Source organism: Orycteropus afer, unplaced genomic scaffold, assembly GCF_000298275.1.
Source record: "Orycteropus afer afer isolate SDZICR_OR568_19922 unplaced genomic scaffold, OryAfe1.0 scaffold00245, whole genome shotgun sequence".
Taxonomy (NCBI): Eukaryota; Metazoa; Chordata; class Mammalia; order Tubulidentata; family Orycteropodidae; genus Orycteropus; species Orycteropus afer.
In genome coordinates this window covers 1301832-1327069 of record NW_006921832.1, presented here as the reverse complement: position 1 = coordinate 1327069, position 25238 = coordinate 1301832, and the positions used below count along the sequence as shown (strand labels likewise).

Sequence of the window (25238 nt, the reverse complement as noted above, 5' to 3'; positions counted from 1 at the left end):
TTTAAATTATTTTCTGCTTGCTTTCAGTAGCTCAGTGTTTGTGGCTATTAGTGTGCCTCTACAGAAGTAACTCTCTCTTCTAATTTTCTTGTGCTGAGTAACTAGATGATGAAATGGTAAGAATGACATGTAAGGTTAGGGTTTAAAAGGTTTTCCTGTGAGTACAGACATTTATTTTTGCTATGCAAAGACTCCTTTCCTAGATCTTAGATCTGTTTGTCAGACAGCTGGGTTCCAAACCCAGTATTTATATCTTTTTTCCCCCTGAATGTCATCACTTTAACTCTGTTACCTGTCAATGTATAAAGTAAAATGTAACAGGCAGATTCATGTCTTTAAAAAACGGTCAACTGCTTCTTAGTCTTTCATTAAAATAGAGGTATTTGTAGGAATTGACAGAAACCTGCATTTATATATTCAGTTTTTGCATTGGTATACTATTCTATGGAGAAATAAACGGTGAACTGTATTTTAAAATACTAAACATATATCACCTCACAGGAGCCTCCAACATACAAAGGTACTGTAGTCAAAATGTCAAACTATGTTTATCAAGATACAGTAAAGAGAGAGAAAAACTAGCCACAGAGTGAAAGTGGGTATTTATAACAGGTGAAACCAACAAAGGACTAATATCTAGTATATATGAAGATGAGTTAACAATGAATAAGGGAAAAAAAAAAAAAAAAGAAAAGACCACTCACTAGCTACATAGGCAAAGGACTTCAATCAGGACTGCACAAGACAAAATCCAAATGCCCAAGTAGGATACAAAAAGGTGTTCAACCTTATTAGTAATCAGAGAAATGCTAATTAAAACCATAAGCACCAGATCTGCAAAAATGTAAAAGTTTGACAACATCAAGCATTGATGACAATATAGAGCAAATAAAATCTCATATATCCCATATAACATTTATATGGTAATATAAATTTGGTGCCATCACTTCGAATAATAGGTTATATCATCTAATAAAGTTGAAGATATACATATATACCTTATCATTGCAAGGCCATTTAGCAATTTTTCTCCTAGCTTTACATCCTAAAAAACTTCAAGAACATATACAGAAGGGTATATATACAACAACATCGTAGCAGCATTGTTCATTATAGTCCCAAATGTCTCATGTATAGAATGGACAGATAATGGTATATTCATACAATGGAGTACTATACAAAAATGAAAATGAATAAACAACTATACACATCAGAATGAATGAGTCCCAGAAACATAATATTGGATGAAAGAAGACATATATACAATATGATCCTATTTACATAAAATTTAAAAATAGGCACATCAAAACATATTACTTAGGGACACTACAGAAGAGGGAAAATGATACAAGAAAGGACAATATTATTATGAATGTTATAGAGTGGTTATCTCCAGAGGAGGAGAAAGTTGTGACCAGGGAGGGGCACAGAGAGGCTCCTGGAGAGCTGGCAATGTTCTGTTTCTTGACCTATATGGTTGTTACTTGTGTCTTCTTTAAAATTTTCACTTCTGTGAATGCATTTTCAGCATACATATTTTACATTTAAATGTGTTTTAAGTAAGTATGACATAAATCAGAAGTGTGTAACTCAGAATATATTTTATCTATAGAAATTAAAATTTTAAATAGCAGTTAATTGGACAAGGCCATAACTCTCAATTAGGTAATTATATACATTTAATAACGCATATTGTTAATAAAATGATAGCTAATGCTATAGTTGCAATTCTAGCAGTTAAGTAAAACATAAAAATTAACAATGAATAAAATTGTTTTTAAAGTACCTGATATCATTGGAAAAGATAAAAAAATACTAATGATATACTGCAATGTAAGGCTGTGGGGAAACTGGTACTTTGGTACACAGCTTGGGGAATAAAGATTGGTAAAACTTCTCTAGAGAGTGACTTGACAATGCCTATCAAAATTAAAAATGCACATTCTCTTTAATCCAGTAATTCTACATCTAGGAAGTTAACCTATCAATGTACGCATAAGTGTGAGAAACTCTATCTGTACAAGGATATTAATTGCAAATTGTTTTTAATGGCAAAAGACTGGAAATACCCTACATATCCATCAGTTGAGGACTAGTTGAATTAATTATGGGACTGTAGGTGATGCAATGCCATTTAGCCACCAGAAAGACTGAATCGACTCTGTATGTCCTGCTGTGGAATGACCAGATTTGTTACATGGAAAAACAAATCAAAACAGTATTTATTATTTTCTACTACTGGTTAAAAAATGTTTTAAAAACAAGACATATATGTATACATGGGCTTATAAAAATATATATACATATATATATGCAATATGTTTATAAAATTATAATTTACAAGAAGATATAAAATGTAATAGAACTGCACAGAATGCTTATACACTGAAGATCTTAAAAAATATTCATTACAAATATGAAAGGAACTGTCTTCCAATAACTAAAATAGGATATTATATATTTTTAGGATTTCTCTCTCTCTCTCTCTATATATATACTTATATTTGAATGTTTTATTGTGGTTTGGGTGAAAGTATACAGAGCAAATTAGTTTTCCACTCAACAATTTATACACATTTTATTTCCTGACATTAGTTGAAATTCCCTCACTCTTGCCCCTTCCTCCCTGGATTCCCCATTTCCATTCTTCCTTCCTTCTTGGCCCTTCCTGCTTTCTGAACTTTGTTTTTGGGCAAATGCTGCCTTTTTGGTCTCATATGGTGAGCTTACATCTATTTAAAGAAATGTCCCTAGAAGACTAAATTTGTACCTTGCAGCAAAAGGTCATATAAATAAATAAATAAATAATCTCTTACATGCAGATGTTTAAGACAAACAGGTTTCAAGAGATGATCATAGGAAGTATAAGAAGGTTTTGGTAAAGATTCTAAGAGAACTTATGAATAGTTCCCATGTGCAGAGCTAAAGCCCACTTTTTTTTTTTAATGTCTATTTCTACTTCAAACCAAAATACTTCTTTTGATACAGATATATAATTAGCACTGTTCTTTTTATATATTTTCCTTGATTAGAATAATTATTTTGGGATTAAACTTGATACAAAGAGGAGAAATTTAAAAAAAAAAATGAGGAACTTCAAGGCCAAACTCAAATTTCACTTCTGATATAAAAGCCTTCTCTGGCTTCCAGGCTAAGTTAGTTGTTCAAAGAAGGCATATTTCTGTTACAAAAGGTAGCATGTTGGGTAGTAAGTATGCATCTCATTTGACATATTTCATCTTTATAACTGCTCTGAGGCCTACCACAGAGATTGGCACAAAGGAAGTGCTAAATACAAATGTCTCATTTCATAAACATATCCAACATACATATATCCACCCTATTTGGTATCACATACAATGCTCTTGGGGTGTGAACTCAGAAAACTGTGCTCAAAGTCAGAGATTGTTCTTATATATTCTGATTTTTCAAGACACTCAATAAAATTTTGTTGAATAAAAAGAATGAACCCTGTGTACCAATATATTTGAAATAATTTTCTGTTCTGCCTTTAACTAATTTCACTCTTCTCCATTAACAGTCCCCCCTATTCCTTGCTTGGTCTTATGTTAGCAGTAGTTCCTAGTAGTCTGCCCTCTAAAAAACAGTCATTTTATTAGTTTGGACTTCATGTTCCCCTGTTGGTAGTCTTCTCTTTTCAAATGTTAGATAATATATCCTAAACGTCTTTCCCATTTGGGATTTTTCATGAAAATTTTTAATGATTGCAATAATGAGCAGTGGTTTCCCTTTAATAGCCTGTGTGGAGGAAGTCACAACAATTGTGAGTCTTCTTTTCTTCTTATATTTGGATGTGGGGTGAGGTGGGGTAAGGGAGGTGAGACGGGTTAGAGTCTGCATTATAGATTTCAGATTCCACAATTTGGAGTATCTCTCTTTCACAGACATTTCCCCACTTCTCACCTTCTCATACCCAACAAAAATTTCTTCTGATATTTCTAACTTTTTATGAGATAGAAGGAATATAAAGATATTTGGGGTTATGTGGACACTTCTTGAACTTCTCCATCTAGAATGTCAATCTGCCATGAATGTAACAGATTCAAATTAGGAATCCTCTGAAAGGCAAAATATGGCAGAGCGGAGGGAGAAACCTAGCACTCTGGTTTGAAATGCTTATGAATCAGGGAATTAAACAGTTGGAGACTTGAAGTAGTACCTTCAAGAATTCTCAAATGATCTTTTTAAGAGAATGATTAAGTTCTTTAAAATAAAGGCTGCAGTGGTCCTCACAGGGACATACATGGAGGTAGAGAAAAAAGAATGTGTTTCTAATGTTTCAATACTGAGCATAGTTAGGCTAATGCAGTACAACAGAGAAATGTCTAAGCAGGCAAACCCAGTGCTTTGTCTGTTTTATCCACTACATATCCTCCATATCTAGAATAGTGGGAACTCAAGAAATGGTTGGCGAATTACAAATGAGATCAAAAGATAGCATACATCCTAATGAAAACGAAAGTTTTAGTGTTTACTATGCTTTTTAAGTCAATATGTCAGTTATACATAAGTGAGTAACAGCCAAGTGGGTAGGTGACACTTTTAATCACCATTCTTGCAGCTAAAGCGATGCTAGCCAGTGGGCAGCAGGATGCAGACATAGAAAAGATCATCATTACTAGGTGCCACCCAGTAGATTGAGAATCATAGTGACCCATGTGACAGAGTAGAACTGCTCCACAGGGTTTTCTAGGCTGAAATCTTTATGGGAAGCAGATTGCTGGGTGTTTCTTCCACAGAGCCTGGGGGGGAGCTTTGAACCCTCCCCGGCACATCAGAAAGTTAAGAGAGCTGTAGAAGCCCTTGCAGTTGGTATAGGGCAGAGAGAGCAATGTACACAAGAGCATTCACACAGCATTTCATATCTGTAGGGGCCATGCAAATTGAAGGAACATCTCTCCTGAACTTCTAGTCAATGTGTATCTTTCTACAATTAGCAGTTTCAAACAGAACCAATTAGTGCATTAAAAAGAGAGAGAGAGAGAGAGAGAGAGAGAAGAAGAGAAGAGAAGAGAAGAGAAGAGAAGAGAGAAGATGAAGATTCTAAATATAGAAGACTCAATTTTCAGCCTCTGCATATGGAGAGACTGAAAACTGACTAATAAACCTCAGCTCTGATATAAGTGACTGTCCAATACACACCAGGATCAGATCTGCATGGAATATGGCAGGAGGAGAATTAAAAGACTGATGAGTAGTAGTAAGGGGTTGAAACTAGTGAGTGTATATCTATATATCTATAACGAATTCAGCCTACATGGTTCTATCTCTTCTAGCAGTTTCTCTGGACAAGAGAAGCTATCAGGGCAGAGGCAGGCTACTCCCCCTAGTTGGTGTTGCTCCTTAGTGCCCCTGGAAGAGCCTGAGCCAAAAGTCATATCCTCATTGATGCTCCTTTTTGGAAGCCACCATGGACAATATTCAAAGTTGTTTATCTTGACAGAGCCCTACTTTCTAGAAATAGGAATCATATCATCTCTTATAGGAGGACATGGTAGAACTGCCCCATAGGGTTCCAAGGCTATAAATCTTTGCAGAAGCAGACAGCCACATCTTTCTCCCATGTAGCAGCTGGTCAGTTTGAACTGCTATCCTTTTGGTAGCAGCTGAGTGCTTTACCCATGGTGCCACCAGGGCTCCTCACTTAAGTGCTTCTTCTTGTTGTTGTTATGTGCCGTCGAGTCAGACTCAACTCATAGTGACCCCTTCTTGGGTTTTCGAGGCAGTATCACTACGGAAGTAGATTGCCCCATCTTCCTTCCAAGGAGTGGCTGGTGAGTTTGAACCGCCAGCCTTCTGATTAGCAGTCAAGTGCCTTAGGCACTATGCTATCAGAGCTCCCACACCTAAGTGTTACACATCCTTAAATCTATCCCCATTATCTATCTACCACATTGGTAGTGGCACATAAGTTAGCTGTTGCTATAAGCAGTGAGGAAGTGACACTAAATTACCAGATAATTCTCCAGCAAGAATTTTCAATCTAAGTTCAAGATCAAAAAACAGCATATTCGCCCACTCATTGGCCCAGTAGGCCATTTTAACGAATTCTGTGTTATGACCAGGACTCTGTGGGTAGTGCATACAGTCAAGCACTTGACTACTAGCAGAAAATTTGGTGGTTTGAACTCACTAAGAGGTGCTTCAGAAGACAGACCTTGCTTCCAAAAGGTCATAACCTTGAAAACCCCACGGAACAGTTCTACTCTGCACACATGGCATCACCTTGAGTCAGATTCAACTCAATGGCAACTAACAACAACAAAAGTTATGGCCACAGATAACATATGTCATATCTTACAGCAAAGCACATAAAGGTAAAGGTAACTCTAGGTAAAGCCACCTTCAACCCGTTCCATCTATTTTAGTTTCTTTATTGCTTTTGTTCCAGACCTTCATTTCTAGCAAAATCTCTGCTTCAAGTTTCTAAGAGTTAATTTGTATACCCAAGAGAGTTTACCTACAGATACGATACCCCTAATGTCATTTCCAGTTACCTAAGAGCTCAACCCTTTAAGAGTAATATTCCCTGCAGCCTATTTCCCTCTCCCACTAGCTTTGACAAGGTTGATCCAGTAACGATGCTACGAAGTAAAGTAACTGATACAGAAAGAGCAAAGGGTAAGTGATATGCCAAGAGATCTGTGCTGAACGTTCAGTATAATCCTTGCTGAAAGCTGCCACTTCTCTGTCTGCTTATACGGCCCAAGGGTTGCTCTCCCCTCCCCTCCTTCCATCCTTGCCATCCTCTGTCTCATAGCTCTTTCTCCCCAGGAGCAGCTAGAGGCATACTCACTTGGGCCTTGTTTCTCTTGGACTGTCGCCAGCTAATCCACTTTAACATTTTGGCTTGCTCTCAGATTGGCTTTATCCTGCTACCAGAATTTTAAAAATAAAATAGAATTTAAATTTGTGCTGGGCTGCAGCAGAGCTGAGCTGGTTCTGGAAATTCACTCCTCCAAGGGAGCTGGGAGGCAGGGATCAGTCTTGCCACATCCCAGCGCTCACTGCCAAGCTCTCAGAGCCCAACTGGGAATTTGCCTTGAGAGGCTTGAAGACTCAGTTTGGGGCAAAATCACATCCCCTACCCCCTCAAGGCCACTATGCGAGTCACAAGGACTTGGTAGTGAGAAGTCTCTGATAGGCTTTAACACTTAAGTTGATCTTTCTCTTTTGTCATTGACAGGTCCAGAGACACTGGACCAGGCTACAGAAGCACTGTGTAATGTAACGTAGATTGTTATGGATTTGCTGGGGCAAAGCTGGGGATAGTACAGAGCTGTCAGAGGAGGAGGTGGTAGCAGTGGTGCTTGCTTTTTGCTATAAGGATCAACAAGCTGAACTAGCCAGGTTACTACACAAACAATAGGTTTTTAATTCAACTTACAACAGAAGACTTACTTGGATTTGAGTTTTAGGTCTGTGATCAACTGGTTTTGTGACTTTGAACAGGTCACGTAAGCTCTGAAACAGGATGAAGGGAGAGAGCTAGTCATCTTTAAAGTTCCTTTCCTCTCTAAGACTCTATGATTCCAAACTCACTCTGAATCAAATATGGTTTATGGCTACCCCTGCAGCTGTCACACATAGATCTAGTCGACTGGCAAATCACTTTTTCGAGTTTCCCTGTTTCTATTTAAAAGATAACAGGGACTTGTGCAATGGTGCCACTAAGAGCAAAAAGATGTTGTATGAGCCTAAATGCTCTGACCACCCTGAGAGCATTTCCAGGGACCCAGCACTTCTGAGGTTTCCGCAATTTGGCTGCCTTCAGCAAGCTACTCATTCACTGCTGTGTTTTATGAAATCCATTTGCTTTGCAGATGATCGGCAATTTTCAAGATGGGATTCTCAAGGGAGGTTTTCAAATTATGGAGTATAAGTAAAATATTAAGCAAAATTGTGCTGTTATGAGAGATTTTGCTCATGAATCTAGCTGTACTTTTCAGCAAAAGTGAATTTCCTCTTTGTGGTGTGCAATAGATGGAAGCCAGTCATTTATCTGAGAAACTTTTCAATTAGAGATAAACATGTGACCTCAACTCCTCACACTTTTATCAGTGTGCTCTGAAGTCAGCACATTTATACTATGTTGCAGTGTCACTGAGGATGGGATGGTGTTGTGCTTCTGGGGAAGTGAGAGCAGCCAGAGGGAGGGAGCCTCAGACACACAGGCATCCCAAGGACCATGGAATACTGTTTTTTCTTGCCCACTGCTGCCATCTCACCTTCCTCCAGCTGCCTGTCCACCACAGATAAGAACAATGAATGAACTCTACAAGGAGAAAAGTTCTTTTCTTTTTCTTTTTCTTTTTGATTTTTATTGTGATGAAAACATACACAACAAGACATTCGCCAACCTAACAACTTCCTCATTTACAGCTCAGGGACATTGATGACATTTTTCATGTTGTGCCACCAGTATTGCTAAACTAAACAAAACAAATCAAAACCTCACTGCCATTGAATTGATTCCAACTAATAACTAATAGCGACCACTTTTGGGTTTCCAAGGCAGTAAATCTTTATAGAAGTATATTGCTCTGTCTTCCTTCTGTGGAGTGGCTGGTAGGTTTGAACCACCAATCTTCTGGTTAGTAGTCAAACGCCTTAGGCACTATACCACCAGAGCTCCTTCCATTATTGCTAGAAAAGTTATTTTCAAACCTAGTCCTGGACTTATATTATTAAGAAAACTAAAAAAACAAAAAATGAAACCAAAACAAACAAACAAAAAAACCCCACCACAATTTAATCTTAAAATTCTGAAGTAGAGATGCTGCTTTTTCTACTTTGGAGCAACTACCAAGCCCTTGAGGAAAATCAGAATGCCTTTGTCTAGGATTTATACAGTGATTCTGACCTACTGTACTGTCCAAGGTGGAGTGGGACTGAGACTCAAGATTACATAGCTTATAAAGTCTGAGTCTGGATTTCAGACATACACGCTCCAAGCTGTGGTACCAGGAAGTGCAAATATGTGCTCTTTTCAAGGTATTTATTTAAGGGTTATAAAGTAATATTTTATGGACCCTCAGGTCCCATGGACACAAAAGACAGAATAAAGGAAGTCCTGAGGAATCCTTCCTAGAGACCCACTCAATATTTTTCTACTTCTAATCGAGTGAATTTAATGGCCTGGATCTCTAGAGGGTGGGTCATTGCTGCTCAGGCACCCTAGGCAAGTGCAACACACTACCACAATGACATTCTAGATAACCAACCTTGGGTGGATCACCTTGATGGTTTTTAAGAATTTGTCAAGTGAAAAATACTACCTAGTATGAACAGAAAGGATTTTGATTAGTCTGGACACTGCTGCATCTCCACATTTCCACTGGCAAAACAGTCATCTGCGGCCTCTTAAAACTCCAGGGAGCACTCTATGTTCTCACACAGGACTGCACGACAGCCAGACAGTGCTCTCCTGTGTCCCCCCTGTGCTCCACATGTTCTTTCACAGAGGATCTCAGCTAGTTCTCAAAAGTCCCAGGAAGTAGAGAGCACTGTCTTTGTTGTACAGATGAGGAGACAGGCACAAAATGATTAAACAACCTGCTCAAGGTCGTACAGCTAGTACACAAAGGGAGCTTGAATTCATATCCCCAAACCTATCCCCCTCCTATTGCATCACACTTCTTTCCTCAGTAGGCACTTTTTGGTACCCTGCCCAGATCCCCTTTTCCATCAGGATACGCAGGCCCCAGCTCCTGTGTATATTGGCTGCTGACAGCTCACAAAAGGCAAGGTGAGACAAACTCCAATCTTACTCCAGAGCTCTGGGAAGGGTCACATTGACATTTGCCTCAGCTCCTTCCCCATTGGGTCCTGCTTCCCTCCCCACTTTCTCCTGAGAACACATCCTCAATAAATCACCTTAGATTTCCTTGAGAGTTTCCCTATTTCTGTTTACAAGGTCACACGTACTTGCACGATGTTTTCACTGGAAGTGAGGACATTTTATGTGCACCCAAATTCTCTGACAGCACTTCTGAGGTTCTCTGCAATCTGCCTGCTATGGATGTATCCCCTAAAAAATATGTTTTGTAAGCCCTAAACTCCTATACAGGTGGATGCAATCCCACTTGGGAATAGGGCTTTCTTTGTTACGTTAATGAAAGCATATTAATGTAGGGTGTGCCTTAAAGCAATCATTTTTGAGGTATAAAAAGAGCAGATTAGGCACAAAGAAGCAAGCACAAATGTAGGGGAAGATACACACCACACGAAGATCACCAAGGAACTGAAGACTACAAGCTGCAAAGGGACAAGGACCTTCCCCCAGAGCCCACAGAGAGAAAAAGTCTTCCCCTAAAGCAGCTACCCTAATTCAAATTTCCAGCCTCCCAAAATGTGAGAAAATAAATTTCTGTTTGTTAAAGCCACCCACTTGTGGCGTTTCTGTTACAGCAGTGCTGGTAACTAACTAAGACACTGCCCATGCTCAGTGATGGCAGTCTCTGCCTCTACTCCTGGGGCACTGGCCTTGGATTGTTTCCTTGCTTCCTCCTGCACCCCAAGTAGCTGCATCACCATCTCTGTTCTCTGGGAGCTGCTTTTTCTATTTATGAGCCCATTTAAATGAAGAGATTCCATTTTTCCCAGTCATCTGTGTCAATACAGGGGTGTCAACATTAATCCCCATAGGGAAAATATATTCTTAGATCTGATTTAAATTCTTCCAATTGCAACATTAACTGATTTTTCCTTAGGAGAAAAAACGGATGCTTATGGTTGGTAGCATAGTGGCTAAGGCACTTGACTGCTAACCAGAAGGCTGGCGGTTCAAACCCACCAGCCACTCCTCGGAAGGAAGGTTGGGCAATCCTACGTCTGTAGTGATACTGCCTTGGAAACCCAAGGAGGGGTCGCTATGAGTCAGGGCTGACTCGACGGCACATAACAACAACAACAACAACATGGATAAACCAAGAAGTCTTTTATCTCTGATATTAGCAGAAGACTAGGGAAGCCAGCCTTTCTCCTTCAGGTTGTTTACCTTTTCTCCTTACAAGAGTGTAAGCTGTGAGATGGCAGAGACTTTATCTCTTTCACTGCTGTACTCCCAATATGAAGAACAGTGCTAACCACAGTTCTCAACACAGTGCATGGAATGAAATGGGTGGGAAGACACCAACACAGGGGCTGGGTCCACACCAGCCTCTCCCTGACTATTGCCTTTGTACCTAGTGGTGGGTCATGTGTTCCCAGTGTGCAAGTGGTAGGATTACTGGGTTCTGATGGACCAAGTGAGGCTCTAAGAGACCAGAAGACTCCTGCAGCCAGGCTGCCATGGCCCTGGTTTTAGGCATCATATTTACAGTCAGTCATCAAAGTGGCAGTGGCATCTTAGTAATCTTTGTATTTCCCCCTTCATTGAGCCCTCTCAATCTCTGAACTGAGCTTTTCTTCCCAAATAAAACAGATTTTAGGGCATGATTCACTACATTGATTTAACAATCCAGAGTTTAAAAACCACTGAGGTAGCTCCTGACATCTCCAGGCCTTTCCCTAACTCTATTCCCCTGTTCCCCTTCAGCACATCACCATTATCAGCCCACTTTGTATCTTAGATTGTGTTAGCTTGTTATTGATATCCCTTATTCAAATCACACATCAGCCCTCAGATGTTCAGCAGGATTCTTTCTCTAACAATTTTTGTAGATAACGCCACCTGCAACTCAATTTCACTGTCTCCAGCCAGCCTGGGCACATCTAGAAATTCATAGTGAGTTTTGGATGGAGGGTATTCCTACTAGAATGTGTTTGTAATGGTCAACTCAATAAGCACTTACAGAATGTTTCCAGCATGCCTGGCTTCAATGGTAAATACATGCGCAGGGATCATCAATGTCGCAGATGGCTGTTTTTGTTCCATTAGCTGGCAATTATTCGGCAGACATCTAGCATGTTAAACAACAAGATGCTTCTTTGCTGCCATCTCATAACTCAGCCTTGCTTGACATGAATTCTATAATTCTGGAGTCCTTTGAAGACATAGTTGCAGACCCCATCATTTCATAATACACACATAGGCTAAAGACTGTCTACAATGTAGAACCCTGCTCAGCATAGTATGGATATATTTCTAGACAGAGTAGGGAGGAGCTCAGACCACTAGGGAAAAAAGTAAGCACACACATTTTCTTTCAGGGAAATAATACTTTTGCATTGGACAGGCATAAGGCAAAAACTAATTATTCAGACCCATTTGAGTGTTGAACAAAAGCAATTCTGAGAAAAGCCAATCATGTAATTTACTAAGCCATACATATTGGTCTTGTCAATGTTTAATGCAGAATTAAGACTATTAGACTGTTTGATCATCAAGAGATGCTTTTCTAACTAAAGTAAGCAATTTCAGCTCCTCTGCTATAGAGAAAAGTGATGGAATTTACTTGACTGGAGAGCTTAAGGAAGAGTCAGACCAAAAGGTTTCCAAGTGCCAAAACCCAAGTGAGAAATGAGAAGGAGGGCCACCCATTAGTCCTCTGTCCTCAACTTGGATTTTTAGCAAGAACTTGGATAAAGACACAAAAGGTACACTTATCCAGTAATGCTAGGGGATGTAGCTAAAACGTTAGATAACATCACTTATATTCAAAACATGCTGGAACAATGGGATGGAGTTAAATGAGAGAAAAATCTAATAACTATAAAGAAGTCCTACTGTCAGGTTACTAAATCACCTGCCCAATTAAGAGCAGTCCATGAAAAATGGTATGAAGATTTTATGAGCCAATACTGGACACATCTACTGAAAATAGTATACCATCTTAGCAAGGATACTATGCTCATTAGCCATGGAATAAAGAGCTGTATTCAATAATAAATCCTATCTGGAGTATTATGTACCATTTTGGATGCTCAGTTTATACAGAGTACACATTGAAGCAAATCCAGAAGAAGGTAATCAAGATATGGAAGAGTCTGAAAATATATTAAAATAAGGAGCAGCTGAAAAAACTTAGGATTTTTTTTTTCAGATGAAAATATATTTGATACTCTTTCCATAGATACGTACAGTCTGGTGATGCTCATCTGAGCAGTGGATAGCTAAAGCTTGAGAAGTAATCAAAATTTAAACCATGTGCTATTTGAGTTGACTCCAACTGATGGTGACCCCATGTGTGTCAGGGTAGCCCTGTGCTTCACAGGGTGGTTTTTATTGGGGGGTGGGGGGTGGGGCATGGTTACTTTTTCATTGTTGTTGCTATAAAAATATAGATAAAATGACATTTGCCAGTTCAACATCTTTCACGTGTACAATTCAGTGACACCAAGTATATAAATCACATTGTGTAGCCATCACCAATTGCCAGATTTAACACTGAGTTTCTATTTAGGATGATGGCAACTGAAGATTTCTAACCTAAATGAGAAGGTTAGGAGAAAAGACATGAACAAGTCTTTATCTAAGTCTTAGGGCTGCCAATGGCCCGATGTGATACAATTTGAGAGTGCAAATGAATAAATGATAGGAATGAATTATAACCCATTAAATAATTAAAAAAAAACCCCACAAGTTTAATGCAACAAATATTTAAGCCTTAAATTGTAAGGCCTGGCAAACAGAAAGGGGAGTAAAGTTGTTCTATTTGTAGATGGGTGAATTATAGCCAACTGGGTGGAAGCTAAATCACTTTAGTTGAGTACTGACAAGAATATGCTAATAATTAGAGTTATTAATGAAATTGGAGGGCAGAGCTCTACTAAAGAACATTCAAATATTCTCTCATTTTTTACTCTTATGAATCTTTGTTTCCCCTCTAGGAATGGTGAACCTTTACAGAATATCTAACAGATGTCAAGTAAATATATTTTACTTAATCTTCACAATGACCTAGTATTATTACAGATTAGGACGTTAAGGCACAGTAACTTATGCAACATGACACAGAGAGGAAATGCCAGAGCTGGGATTTGAACCCAGATGTGCCAGTCTTTAAAGTCTAAACTCTCAGCTACACCGCACCACACAAAACACACATTGAGGTAGTTAGAGGGTGCCCCAGAGTCCCACTGCTCCAAAACTTAATCTGTCATGGTCCTTCAAAGGTTACATTTCATCATCTACCTAGGTGTGATAGTTATGTTTGAGTGTCAACTTGGCTAGGTCTGGTTGAGTGGCTGGGCAGCTGGTGGTAGTTATCCCCCATGATGAGACTGACAATCAGCTCCATGGTGGGATCTATCACAAGCAGCTGAGTAGCTGCTTTGGGATGTGGTCTGCTTCCTGTATAGAAGCCTTGGGGATAGTCTCTAGCTTATGGCATGCTTGGACCGTGCATGTAGCCGTGGCATTGTTCAGCAGCCTGCCATGCTCTGCCAACCTTAGGACTTACAATGGACTTGAATTAATGGCCTGCCATGTGGTTTGGTAACATCAGGACTGTGCCTTTTTACTTGTCAACCTTAGGCTTGGCAGCCTCAGCAGGCAGCAGCTGTCTGAGTGAAGAAAAGCCTCTAGCTTCAGTGGGCTGGGAGCTGGAGGCAGAGCTGAAGCCCAAGGTCAAGGGGCTTTCACCCAGCCCCTAGAACTTGGCACTCTGAACTTGGACTTAAAGCCTCCAAATTGTAAGAATAAACTCCTGTTTGTTAAGGCCATCCATTTGTGGTATATTCTTGTTAGAATGGCAGTAGGTAACCAGAACACTAGGCCAACAGTGCTATTATTACTGTTACTCCTCTACATTAGAAAAGGAAGATGGGGGCACTTTTCTAGAAATTTATTGCAAAATGATGCTGATTTCTGTGAGGTTTCTTCTCTTCATCCTACAGCTACCCTTGGTTGCTCTTCTGTTGAATATGGTTCAATTTATGTAAATCAGTCCACTTTTATTTTTTTCCCTTGTCCTCATAATATGTTCTCCTGACCACTTGTAAACCAGAATTCTCAGGTCCCCCAGCACAGTTAGGGGGAAATTTAATACTGTTGATAACATCTATGAATTCAAAGATACCAATGAATGATTTCACTGATGAAGAGAAGTACAGGCCATCACTGACTTGTTATCACTGTTCATGTTAGAAGAGTAAGAACATTCTAAATTACAGTGTATGGCTATAGACACACCCTCCCCTTATTTTATTTTGAAAGTATGACTATTTCTAAGTGATTTTCCAGGGCTCAGGTATGAAATGTAGAATCTCTCATCACTTTCCAACATTCTACCCATGTCTTCTAAGCCCAGAGAAGATAGTTGGGGCTTCATGTCCCAACAGGCCAGGTTCTCCAGCTGACTAAAACTTTCTGCTTGGAGCTAAGGAAACATCTAAGTGTCTTTAGTACATTTAAAAATACAATGTGTATGTGTTTGGCTGCTTTGGCCCACTGGTTTTAGTTGCCTCTTAAGGCTGATGTTCCCCCAAGGACTGAGACCCTGTCCCTGCTATTCATTCCTTCTACAGTATTTCCTAAGCTTCTCCGGGTACTAAGTGCCAGGGTATAGTAGTCAAACAGACAGACATGGCCCTGTCATCATCAGGGCTTTACAGCCTGGCTATAGAGACAGACATTCAACAAAAGTTTTATACAAATAGGGATTCACATTCAACAAATAGTCCACATCTCTCCACAGTAGCTCGGCACATGGTGAGTTCTTTTCATGAACATGTGACTAATGTTTTTGGGAATGTGCAGAAAGACTAACCAGCTGAGTTAATTTTAGCATTGTTAATTAAACACTTGGATTTTTAGAGTGGGTAAAACATGACAGTGAATCAGGAGACTTGGGTTTTAGTGTGTGTGCTTCTAACTGCTAGAATTTCTTAAGCAAGTTGTTCTGCCTCTGGGCCTCAGTTTTCTTAGTTTTAGAATAAAATATAAGTACCAGGATTCTTCATTAGTAAAGAAATGCCTGCTGTCAGAGGTGTTCTAATCTAACCTCACTTACCTTGCAAGAAAGACAAGGACTGGCTGGAGCCAAGGGCATCCTAAGACAGATGGCTCCAGCAAGCGGGTCTGTGTCTAAGTCAGGGCTGCTGGAAAGATGGAGTAGCAGCTGGAAGGGATGAATTCCCTGAACCTTGAAACTAATAGGCAATGTCTGAATATGGGAAACATTGCATTTTACTTACCACCCACTGGCAGTTTAAGAGGCAACACTTGTATTCGTAGGGCAGTTTAGGCTATATTACTAGATAATGGATCAGAGGAGAAAGGAAAGCACAGAAATAGTCTTGTTTGTATGTTTTTACAAGTAGAAAAAACTAATTTTTCATCTATTCTGATAGTCAATCAAAAATGGCTTAAATACTTGAAGGCAGGATGCTAGATGGAATTACCTTGAATGTCCTTGAACACTAGGAATGATTAGGTGATTTAGTGTCACCATCTCAGCAGGCTTGGGGAATAGACTTTTTTTTTTTTTTTTCCCAATAAGAAAAAATTAGGGAAAATCCTAATGAATACATATCATCTTTATCATCTTGTAAAAATACCCATAACTTAGAATATTAAAATGAGCAAGGACACAGCCTGTTGCCTGTGGCTGAAGGAGCAGGCCAAAATACTAGATCTGGAAAACTAGAGCCTAATAGTCTTTGGAAATCCATAACATCATTAACTTCAATAATAAAATCACTACTGTGCAACAAAAGTTCTTCTCCCACCAAGCAAATGAGAGCAGGATAGAAAAATGAATCCTTTCTCTCTGCCTGCTGTAAATTCAGATAGCTGAATTCCTCACCTGGCTTGAGCAAATACATGGCATCTGCCACAATCTCCTTTCTCAAACTTTCATCAAAGCTTTTAACTCTTGCTTACCTACTCTAGGACTTGAGAGAGCAATTGGCCAGGCTTTCTTACAAGACTACTACATCTCCTACACATTGCTTCAGAGACCACTTCCTGGTTCTCCTGCCCAAGGGGAAGTGAGTTTCAATGGTCAATCGCCAGAGGAAGGCATTATTTCCAGCAGAGCCACATTGGATGAAATGCCTTATCAACCCACATCATTGTGGCCATCTCTCAAATCATTAGTCTTGGTCTAACTTTGAGACAACCCCCATTCAAATTATTGTAAAAATGAGACAATCGCAGCCACTAAACTCAGGAAATTATCTCAACCTCAGTCTCCTGAGTTCCATCCTCCCAGAAGGCAGAGCAGCCTAAGCAGTCCAAGTGGAAAGTCTCACATGGAGAAAAGACGAGACTTAGACTCTCACTATTCACCCCTTTCCACTTCTGTTAACCTCTCACAATAGGAGAGGTCTGACTGAAGCACCACAATCTTTTTATCCCCTCAGACAATATCTCCATACTGTGACATACCTCTTCCAGCTCTGCCCTTTTCCTTTTGGTTGGCACAAAAAAGATAACGCCTTCTGAGTTAGGTTCCACAGTGGGAAAACTCCTCCAGGGCTAACTCTCCAGGGATGGTTAAATCAACAAGAAGTTTTAAGGGAAGGAAGATTGGGACAATGTCCTACCTTGTCACTGTCCACTGTGTTCTGAGAGGTCCTAGAGGCAATGGAGATGGTGTCTGGCTGGCTGCTCCCATCCCCCTGGCTGTCAACATCCTCCACTCCATCCCTGCAGGAAGAAGAGAAAAAACAGGGGTGGGGGTGGGGGGAGCCACTGTGGGTTTAGAGAACACAAGGATTTTCCAGCTGGGCTGGCAGAGCAGAGCCTCAGCACTTTCTAGCAGGGATTTATCTAAAATTATCCTGCTAACGGGAGCAGCATGATGTGATTTTCAATGATGTCACCTCTTGTACTTAGTAAACACATAATCACTATGTTGGTAACTAAAAGAAAAATGATCCGTCCCTCATAGCTCCTCTTGCTGCAGAGGGGGCAAATTGTTTACTGGGAATGGATTTATAACAGGCAGTAGGAAGATATACATCCTACTTAGAACCCAGGTGTCTATGCAATCCCAGAGTTCAAGGTATTCAAATAGTTTTTCTGTGAACTGGGATGTGGGACTGTTTACAGCCTATAAAGAAAATAGAACTGATAAAATATATGTTTCTTCTTTTCTTTTTGTTTCTTCGGCTCAAGATATTTTCTCTGGGAGAGACTATCTTTGGAAAGTTCTGGGTTTTGGATTCTTAACTCCTGGGTCTGAAAGGGAAATTTATTGCTTTTGTTTTGGTGTCTCTTGTTAACCTCATGCTTACTTTTGATTTGTTATCAACACAGAAGGCCAAGGCATTTTCTCAAAGACAGAACAGTCACAGATCCCATAGCAGCTTTGAGTCAGCTAGGCTCCTGAGCTGCTGATAAGACTGTCTCCCAAGTGCTCTTCTGGTATTTGGACTTCTTCCTTGGCCCCCGGATCATATAGCTAATCCCACTCACATGTCTGTTCAATGCTCTAGCTTTAGATTCATGTTCCAGCCCTGTACTGAACCTATAGCCAGAGCAAAGAGGAATTGGATACCTGGGATCTGACGAAAGTTGAATGGTCTATGTCAGGAAAAAGTGGGGAGAGGTAGGGTAGGGGATGGATAAATTAGCACAGAAAACAGCAACTCTTCCTTTGGAGGCTTTTATGAAAGTTGCACTCCTGATGCTGCTTGTGGTCAAGTAATGGCACTAGGGGACATGGTATCTGCTGCCTAAGAATCTTACCACAGTGCAGTCCATGGGCAAATTGCCCCAAAAATGAAGCCACCTTATAGAAGACACAGCTACAATGTGGGGTATACATGAGAGTGTATGTGGACATGTGTGTGCACACAGGTATGCATTGCATGCATACTGTCTGTCTGCTACTGCATATACATCATGTCTACCTGTCATAAAGTGTTTTCTCCCACCCAGACAGTTCTCAGTTGACTGCTCTCTCACCACCACTCGTAGGCTTGGAAAATGCCAACTTATTTTAATAATATAAGCCATACATTTGTAGGAAGAAAAACCTGCTGTAAAAAGAATTATGTGACATATTTCAAAACCAAAAATAAAGGACTTTAAGATCATCTGTTGTTTTGGATTATCTGGGCCACTGCTCCTCACCATTTCTAGCTGTTAAGAGTTGGCTGTACTTTCTGCTTCCTGCTATTTTGGCCCATTTTGGGACCTTCTGGTCCAGTACAGATGAAGGCAGTTCTGGGGGCTGTGTGGAGCCCATCCAGGGGTGTGGGTAGCATTTCCCAAACCAATCCACTCCTCTGTAAACTCTGTCCCCATATGCAGGAAACAAGCTAATCACAGTACAGACTGCCTGATGATGCTCTGTGGAGCCTGCTGAGGTTTATCATGCTCTCCTCACAGGACAATGGCAGAGAAAAGGTGGGTGGGTGAGGGGCATTTTTAAGGTGTGTCCTTTCAATGTTCTACCATACCATATCAGCTGCAGGTGGGTCAATTCCTACTCATGGTGACACCATGCATGTCAGGGTAGAAATATGCTCCACACGGTTTTCAATGGTTGATTTTTTGGAGTAGATTGTCAGGCTTTCCTTCTGAGGTGCCTCTGGGTGGAGGTGAAACCTCCAACTTTTGGTTAGCAGCCAAGTATGTTAACCATTTGTACCACCTGGGGACTCCTCCCAAGTTCCAGAATCACTCAAACTCTCCAGGCTCCAGGAAAAGGAGGCTATTTCACAGAGTAATCCTAATAAACCTCAGCTGAGTATACTCTTATCACCACAACCCTGTACAATCAGTTATTTATACAGGCATACCTCTGAATTGCAAGTTAGGTTCCAGACCACCGCAAGAAAGTGAATACTGTACTAAAGTGAGTCACATGAAATTTTTGGTTTTCTAGTGTATATAAGGCAGTTCTGGTGGTGTAGTGCCTAAGGCATTTGACCACTAGTCAGAAGGCTGGCAGTTCAAACCCATTAGGTGCTCCTCAGAAGGAAGGTTGGGCGATCTACTTTTGTAGTGATACCACCTCAGAAACCCAAGGAGGGGTCCTTATGAGTTGGACCAGGCTTGATGGCAGTGAGTTTGGTTTTGGTTTGGTTTAGTGCATATAAAGTAAGCTCTGGTAGCACAGTGCTTAAGGCATTTGACTGCTAACCAGAAGGCTAGTGGTTCAAACCCACTAGCCACTCTTCTGAAGGAAGACTGGGCAATCTACTTCTGTAGAGATACTGCCTCGGAAACCCAAGGAGGGGTTGCTATGAGTTGGGATTGACTCGATGGCAGTGAGTTTAGTACATGTGAAAGTTGTATTTGTATTATATTGTAGTCTATTAAGCATGCAACAACATTATGAAAAGTTTGAAATATTGTGAGAATTACCAAAATGTGACAAGAGTCATGAAGTCACCACATGCTGTTGGAAAAGTGGCACCAATATAGACTTGCTCAATTCAGGGTTGCCACATACCTTTAATTTGTTAAAAACACACTATCTGCAGAGTGCAATAAAGCAAAGCACAATAAAACAAGGTATGCCTGTAACTCCTTCCATTCTATCTTCTTTATTAAAGTAGGGGCTTCCTGAAGCAGAGTCTGTTTCCAGTGCTAAGCTAGGTCTACATCTTATCTGGACTCAGGAAGTATGAATACAATTACACTTTGTTCTTCCAGCACTGAGAAGGTGCCCTTAACCTAGCCATGTAGTTCTTAGGGCTTCTGCTTAGGTTTTGCTCTACTTTTGGTCACCACCTCACTCCAACCAGTGCTTCTACTCTGCAGATCCCACAGTGGCTCATGAGACTGCTTATCCTGGTTGATGCCAGAGGGTCAACCAAATCCCCTGGACTTACTCCATTCATAGGGTAAGAGAGGACACTGTACCACCCATGTTGATCATCCCCAGAACTCTATTTTCACTGTTGCTTTTTTTTTCCCCAAATCTATAAAGATTTTATATGCTTTATTTTCAAGTTCTCACCAAAACAGTCACCATAGGTGACTGTCACACTTGAGAAGGAAATGTTTAAAAAATCATCCACTAGTTTAGAGGAAATTGGGATCAGAAGGGCCCAGGGAGATGAAGAGACAAGAAATAAGTTCTCTTTGGTCCAATGACATTGCTTAGTTTTAGGTGAATGAAGGTGAGGACTTTGTGGGGATTGCTATAAGAGCTATTTGACTATCCTAAGAATACCACCTTACCACCACCATGCCACTAGTCCAGGGAGCTCCCACACTCACAGCTTATCTCCTTCCCAAAGCCTTCCCCAAACAATATACTCTAGAGCTCATCTAAAGTTCCCTTTCTTCCTTGAATTCATCTAGCATTTACTGTCCCTAAGGCTCCCTATAGGAGCTCTGGTAGCATAGTGCCCAAGGCACTGGACTGCTAACCAGAAGGCTGGTGGTTCAAACCCACCAGCCACTCCTCGGAAGGAAGGTTGGGCATTCCTACTTCTGTAGTGATACTGCCTCGGAAACCTAAGGAGAGGTTGCTATGAGTCAGGGCCGACTGATGGCAAATAACAACAACAACACAACAACAAGGCTCCCTACAGCAGTGATTCTTCTTACCTATTTTATGTATAAGACATGACTCTTAGATGGTTCTTGAAGGAACAGACTATATCTTACACTTCTTTTTATCTTCTTATAGCACCTAGTAGAGTGTTTATCAAATAAACAGGGCTCAGTGACACTCTGCTGGATTGAATTGGCAGTAACTTGTGAGATACCTAAAAGATCAGATAGCTCAGGAAGAACTCAGGGACATTCTGCAGGCACCACTCCTGCAGAAGCCAGGGTTCACCCCGCTCCCGCTCCCGGAAGCATGTGAGGCAGAGCTGGAGGGAGAGATGCTGGTTACCTCTTACTATTGTTCCTTTGTTTGGCTGGTGTTTTGGGGAGCTGAATTGGCTCCTTTAAAGCTCCTTTCAGGTGAATGATCCTTTCTTGAATCACCTCTCGTATGTTCTTGATCCATTCCTGCTTGGTTTCAATGTTGGAGGCCTAGAGTACCACAGGGAGAAAGAATGAGGACCCTATTTCCCGTCATTGTGCCCAAGCAGTTCTCAATCTTTCTATTGTAAGCTTAATTCATTATTTTCAAAGATACCAGTATTTGGGGAGTTTAGTTCTCACTGTAGACTTGTGACTCTTCCAGGGACATACTTCTCCAGCTCCCAGATCAGGGCTGTGATCTCAAGACTCAATATTGACTTGTACAGGGGTCATATTTCAGGAATTTAATAACCACTAAGGCACTGACCAATTCTGGTATCTGCCCTGGGGCTAGAGCAGTATCTGGAGGCCCCTGCTGGGTCAGGAATTAACAGGATAGTTGCTAGATTGGGGGGAGACCTAAGGGCACTGGGAGAGGCAGCAAGGGGACATTTAAAGGCACTGACTATTTACCAACAGTGTAGACATTTATCAGGATGTTAAACACCTAATATGGCCACACAGGCTTGTACTGACTCGAAGTCAGTCCTGGGGTTTTAGCCTGTTAAACCTGGTAGTTGAAGGTATTGCAACTATTCCATGAACAACTACTAGTCTTTGTGGAATTTTTCTCCGGGAAACGTTTGTCAACGTTCCACCATCTTTTCCTTGGTGACAGGCATATCCCTGGTAAGCAAATGACTGGTAGATACTCCATCTGCAGGATCCCTGTTTGGCCAGACTAACATGACCACAGGCACTCCCAGGCTGCAAGCTGGCGAGCTAGAATGACTCCTCAAGGCTGTTATGTGGTAAAAGACCCTTCTTGTCACTCCTCTCAATCAGTATAGTCCCCATGTTATCATGATTTACTAAAGTTTCTAGGATGTAAGTTCCCAGAAGACAAGGTCCATATCTGACATGTATTAATCACCCCCCCTCCATAGCTCAGCAAAGTATCTTATACTTAGAAGGTGTCGCGAAGAAATGCCGAATGAACGTGGAACAGATCAAGGTGTCTTCTGTCAAAAGGTCAATTATGTTTCTTGCCCCTTGAGGCAGGCATATGGACAGAACATAGTTTAAGTAGGTCCTGTTGAGGAAGCCCAAGAAGCCACTCCCTGCCCTCTGCCCACCATGATCATATGAACATATGGACTCAAGGAGACCATGTGTCTGAGATTTGGGTCTACTTTATAATAGAATTTGCTTGTTAATACCTGTGCGATGTTGCCATTCCCCACAGGGGTTCAAGAGCCCAGTGGTGTCTCCAGCCCCCCATCCCTCCACCCCCTTCCAGTACCCCCAGCCCTAGACTTTTGCCCAGCAGAGAGCAGTACTTACTTTCAGCACTGTTTTATTGTCTGAGGATGGGGTGCGCCCAGACCACAAGGCAAATTTGCAGGGATCGCCCTCTACGTGCTCGGTCACACCCAGTTCTGAGGTCTGTAGACAGGAAATGCCTGTGAGAGGCGGGGAAGGGGAAGGCAGTGGGGAAACTTAGGGCTGGGGTAGGAAGGGGAAGGCAACAAAGAGGAGAGGACCGAGGGAGGGGCTTCTGTCAATCAAACTTAAAACAGACTGGATATTTTGTTCATCTACCCAGGATGAAAGGACCTACAGGCACATGCCTGATCAGTAGGCAAGTGGAGGTGCTAAAAGCAAACAGAGAACTGCAAACGCTAAATGCAAAAGTGGCAGGTGAGGTGGGAGCTTTCCCAATAGAAGAGATTCTCATTTGTCCAGATGGTTTTGGTGTGGAGGCAGGGGAAGAGATAAGCTGACTGTTTCAAGATCCCTTCCTGCCCAAGGGCTCTATGAAAGCAGGGAGTCTTGTCTTACCCCACCTGCCCCACCTACCAGTAGCTTGTTCTTGTAAACATATTTTGTGTGTCCTGAAGAGTCTTTGATCTCCTTGCTAAAAACCAGGGAGATCTCAAAGAGGAACAAATGCCGCTCCCGCCCCTTCCGGATCAGTGACTTCGGGTCCCACACTTGAAAGGCATCTTGGAGAATCAATTCCCCCTGCACATCCAGGTTCTCGTCGAACCCTGAAAAACACCCATTTCCATCCTGTGGAGTTTCTCGACTGGTACATTCAAGGGCGCTGTGCTCCACTCTTTGGAGTGACACTAATTGTTACTAAGAAGCTCCTACAGAGCTGTACCCTCTCTGCTGACTGCTGAGGCTCCTTTACATTTAATTGGACAACAATGTAGAAATGTAATTAGGCCACCCTTCCTGCACCAATGTCTCCTATACAGGCACACCTCATTTTATTGTGCTTTGTTTTATTGTGCTTCACATATACTGTGTTTTTTTTTTTTTAAACAAATTGAAGGTTCGTGGCAACCCTGAGTTGAGCAAGTCTATTGGCACCATTTTCCAAGAGCATGTGCTCACTTTTGTGTCTCTGTGCCCCATTTTGTTAATTCTCACAACATTTCAAACTTTTCATAATGCTGTTGCACACTTAATAGCCTACAATGTAGTGCAAACATAACTTTATATGCACTGGGAGACCAAGAAATTCATATGACTTGCTTTATTGAGATAATTTTTCGGTGGTCTGAAACCAAACTTGCAATATCTCTTAGGTGTGCCTGTATACATAACTCATAATGGAGTCTCATGCAAAGGTCCTATGTGACCTTCCTACATCCTTTCTTCCTTCACCACTCCCCACCATTCTTAATTCAGAGTTCCGAGATAGAGGACAAACATTACTTAATGGAGTGTCCTTGGCTCCACTTAATTTGTCCTTGCTTTATTATATACCATTCCTGGCATTCTTCCCCTTGAGTGTTCTGATACAGTGTGGTACACAAACCTTCAAGAGTTACATATAGCACTTTTAGTCTTTAACAGAGGTCCTCAAACTTCAGTGTGGATAAGAATCACCAGGAGAGCTTTTGAAAATAGATTCCACCTTCCCCACCCCCAGGAGATTCTGATTCAGTAGTTGTGAGATGGAGTCCATGAATTTGCACTTCTGACAGGCTTTCAGGTGCTGCTCCTGCTGCCAGTCCACAGATCACATTTGGAGTAGCTAGATTCAGAATACAGATCAGGGACAGGGTGTAGGAGCAGGGTACTTGTAAAGGTGGCCCAGAGGTGGCGGCGGGGTGGGGGCAAGTGCAAACAGAAAATAAAAAGGATGGAGTAACTGTGGTAACAGGTATACATTCAGATGGTTAATTCTCAACCTGGAGAAGATATCCAGGGTATCTTATACTCTAAGAATTGGGGCTTCTCGTGCTAAGTGTAGTCTAGGAAGACCAAGACCAGACCAAGTCTCTTGGAGTATCTTAGAAGGGAATGAAGCCTAGAAGGGAAAATTAGCTCATGGGTTTCCATACTGGTAAGGGAGTATACCAATTTCCTTTAGAATTTATCTGACATCCCAGGCAGGAATGCTGAGTCAACTCATCCAACAAATTCCACCCCTATT

The 25238-nt window shown here is 41.2% G+C and overlaps 1 protein-coding gene across 1 annotated transcript in view; it reads right to left on the bottom strand.

Annotated features, from left to right (window-relative positions):
* Window positions 1–25238, bottom strand: part of KALRN (kalirin RhoGEF kinase) — a 1074930-nt gene that overhangs the window by 308414 nt on the left and 741278 nt on the right. The window contains exons 30-33 of the mRNA XM_042782122.1: window positions 23648–23838; window positions 23132–23233; window positions 21714–21856; window positions 17455–17557 (exon numbers count right to left, since the gene is read on the bottom strand). Of these exons, the coding sequence (XP_042638056.1) occupies window positions 17455–17557; window positions 21714–21856; window positions 23132–23233; window positions 23648–23838 (539 nt within the window). The remainder of the gene's footprint in view (window positions 1–17454; window positions 17558–21713; window positions 21857–23131; window positions 23234–23647; window positions 23839–25238) is intronic.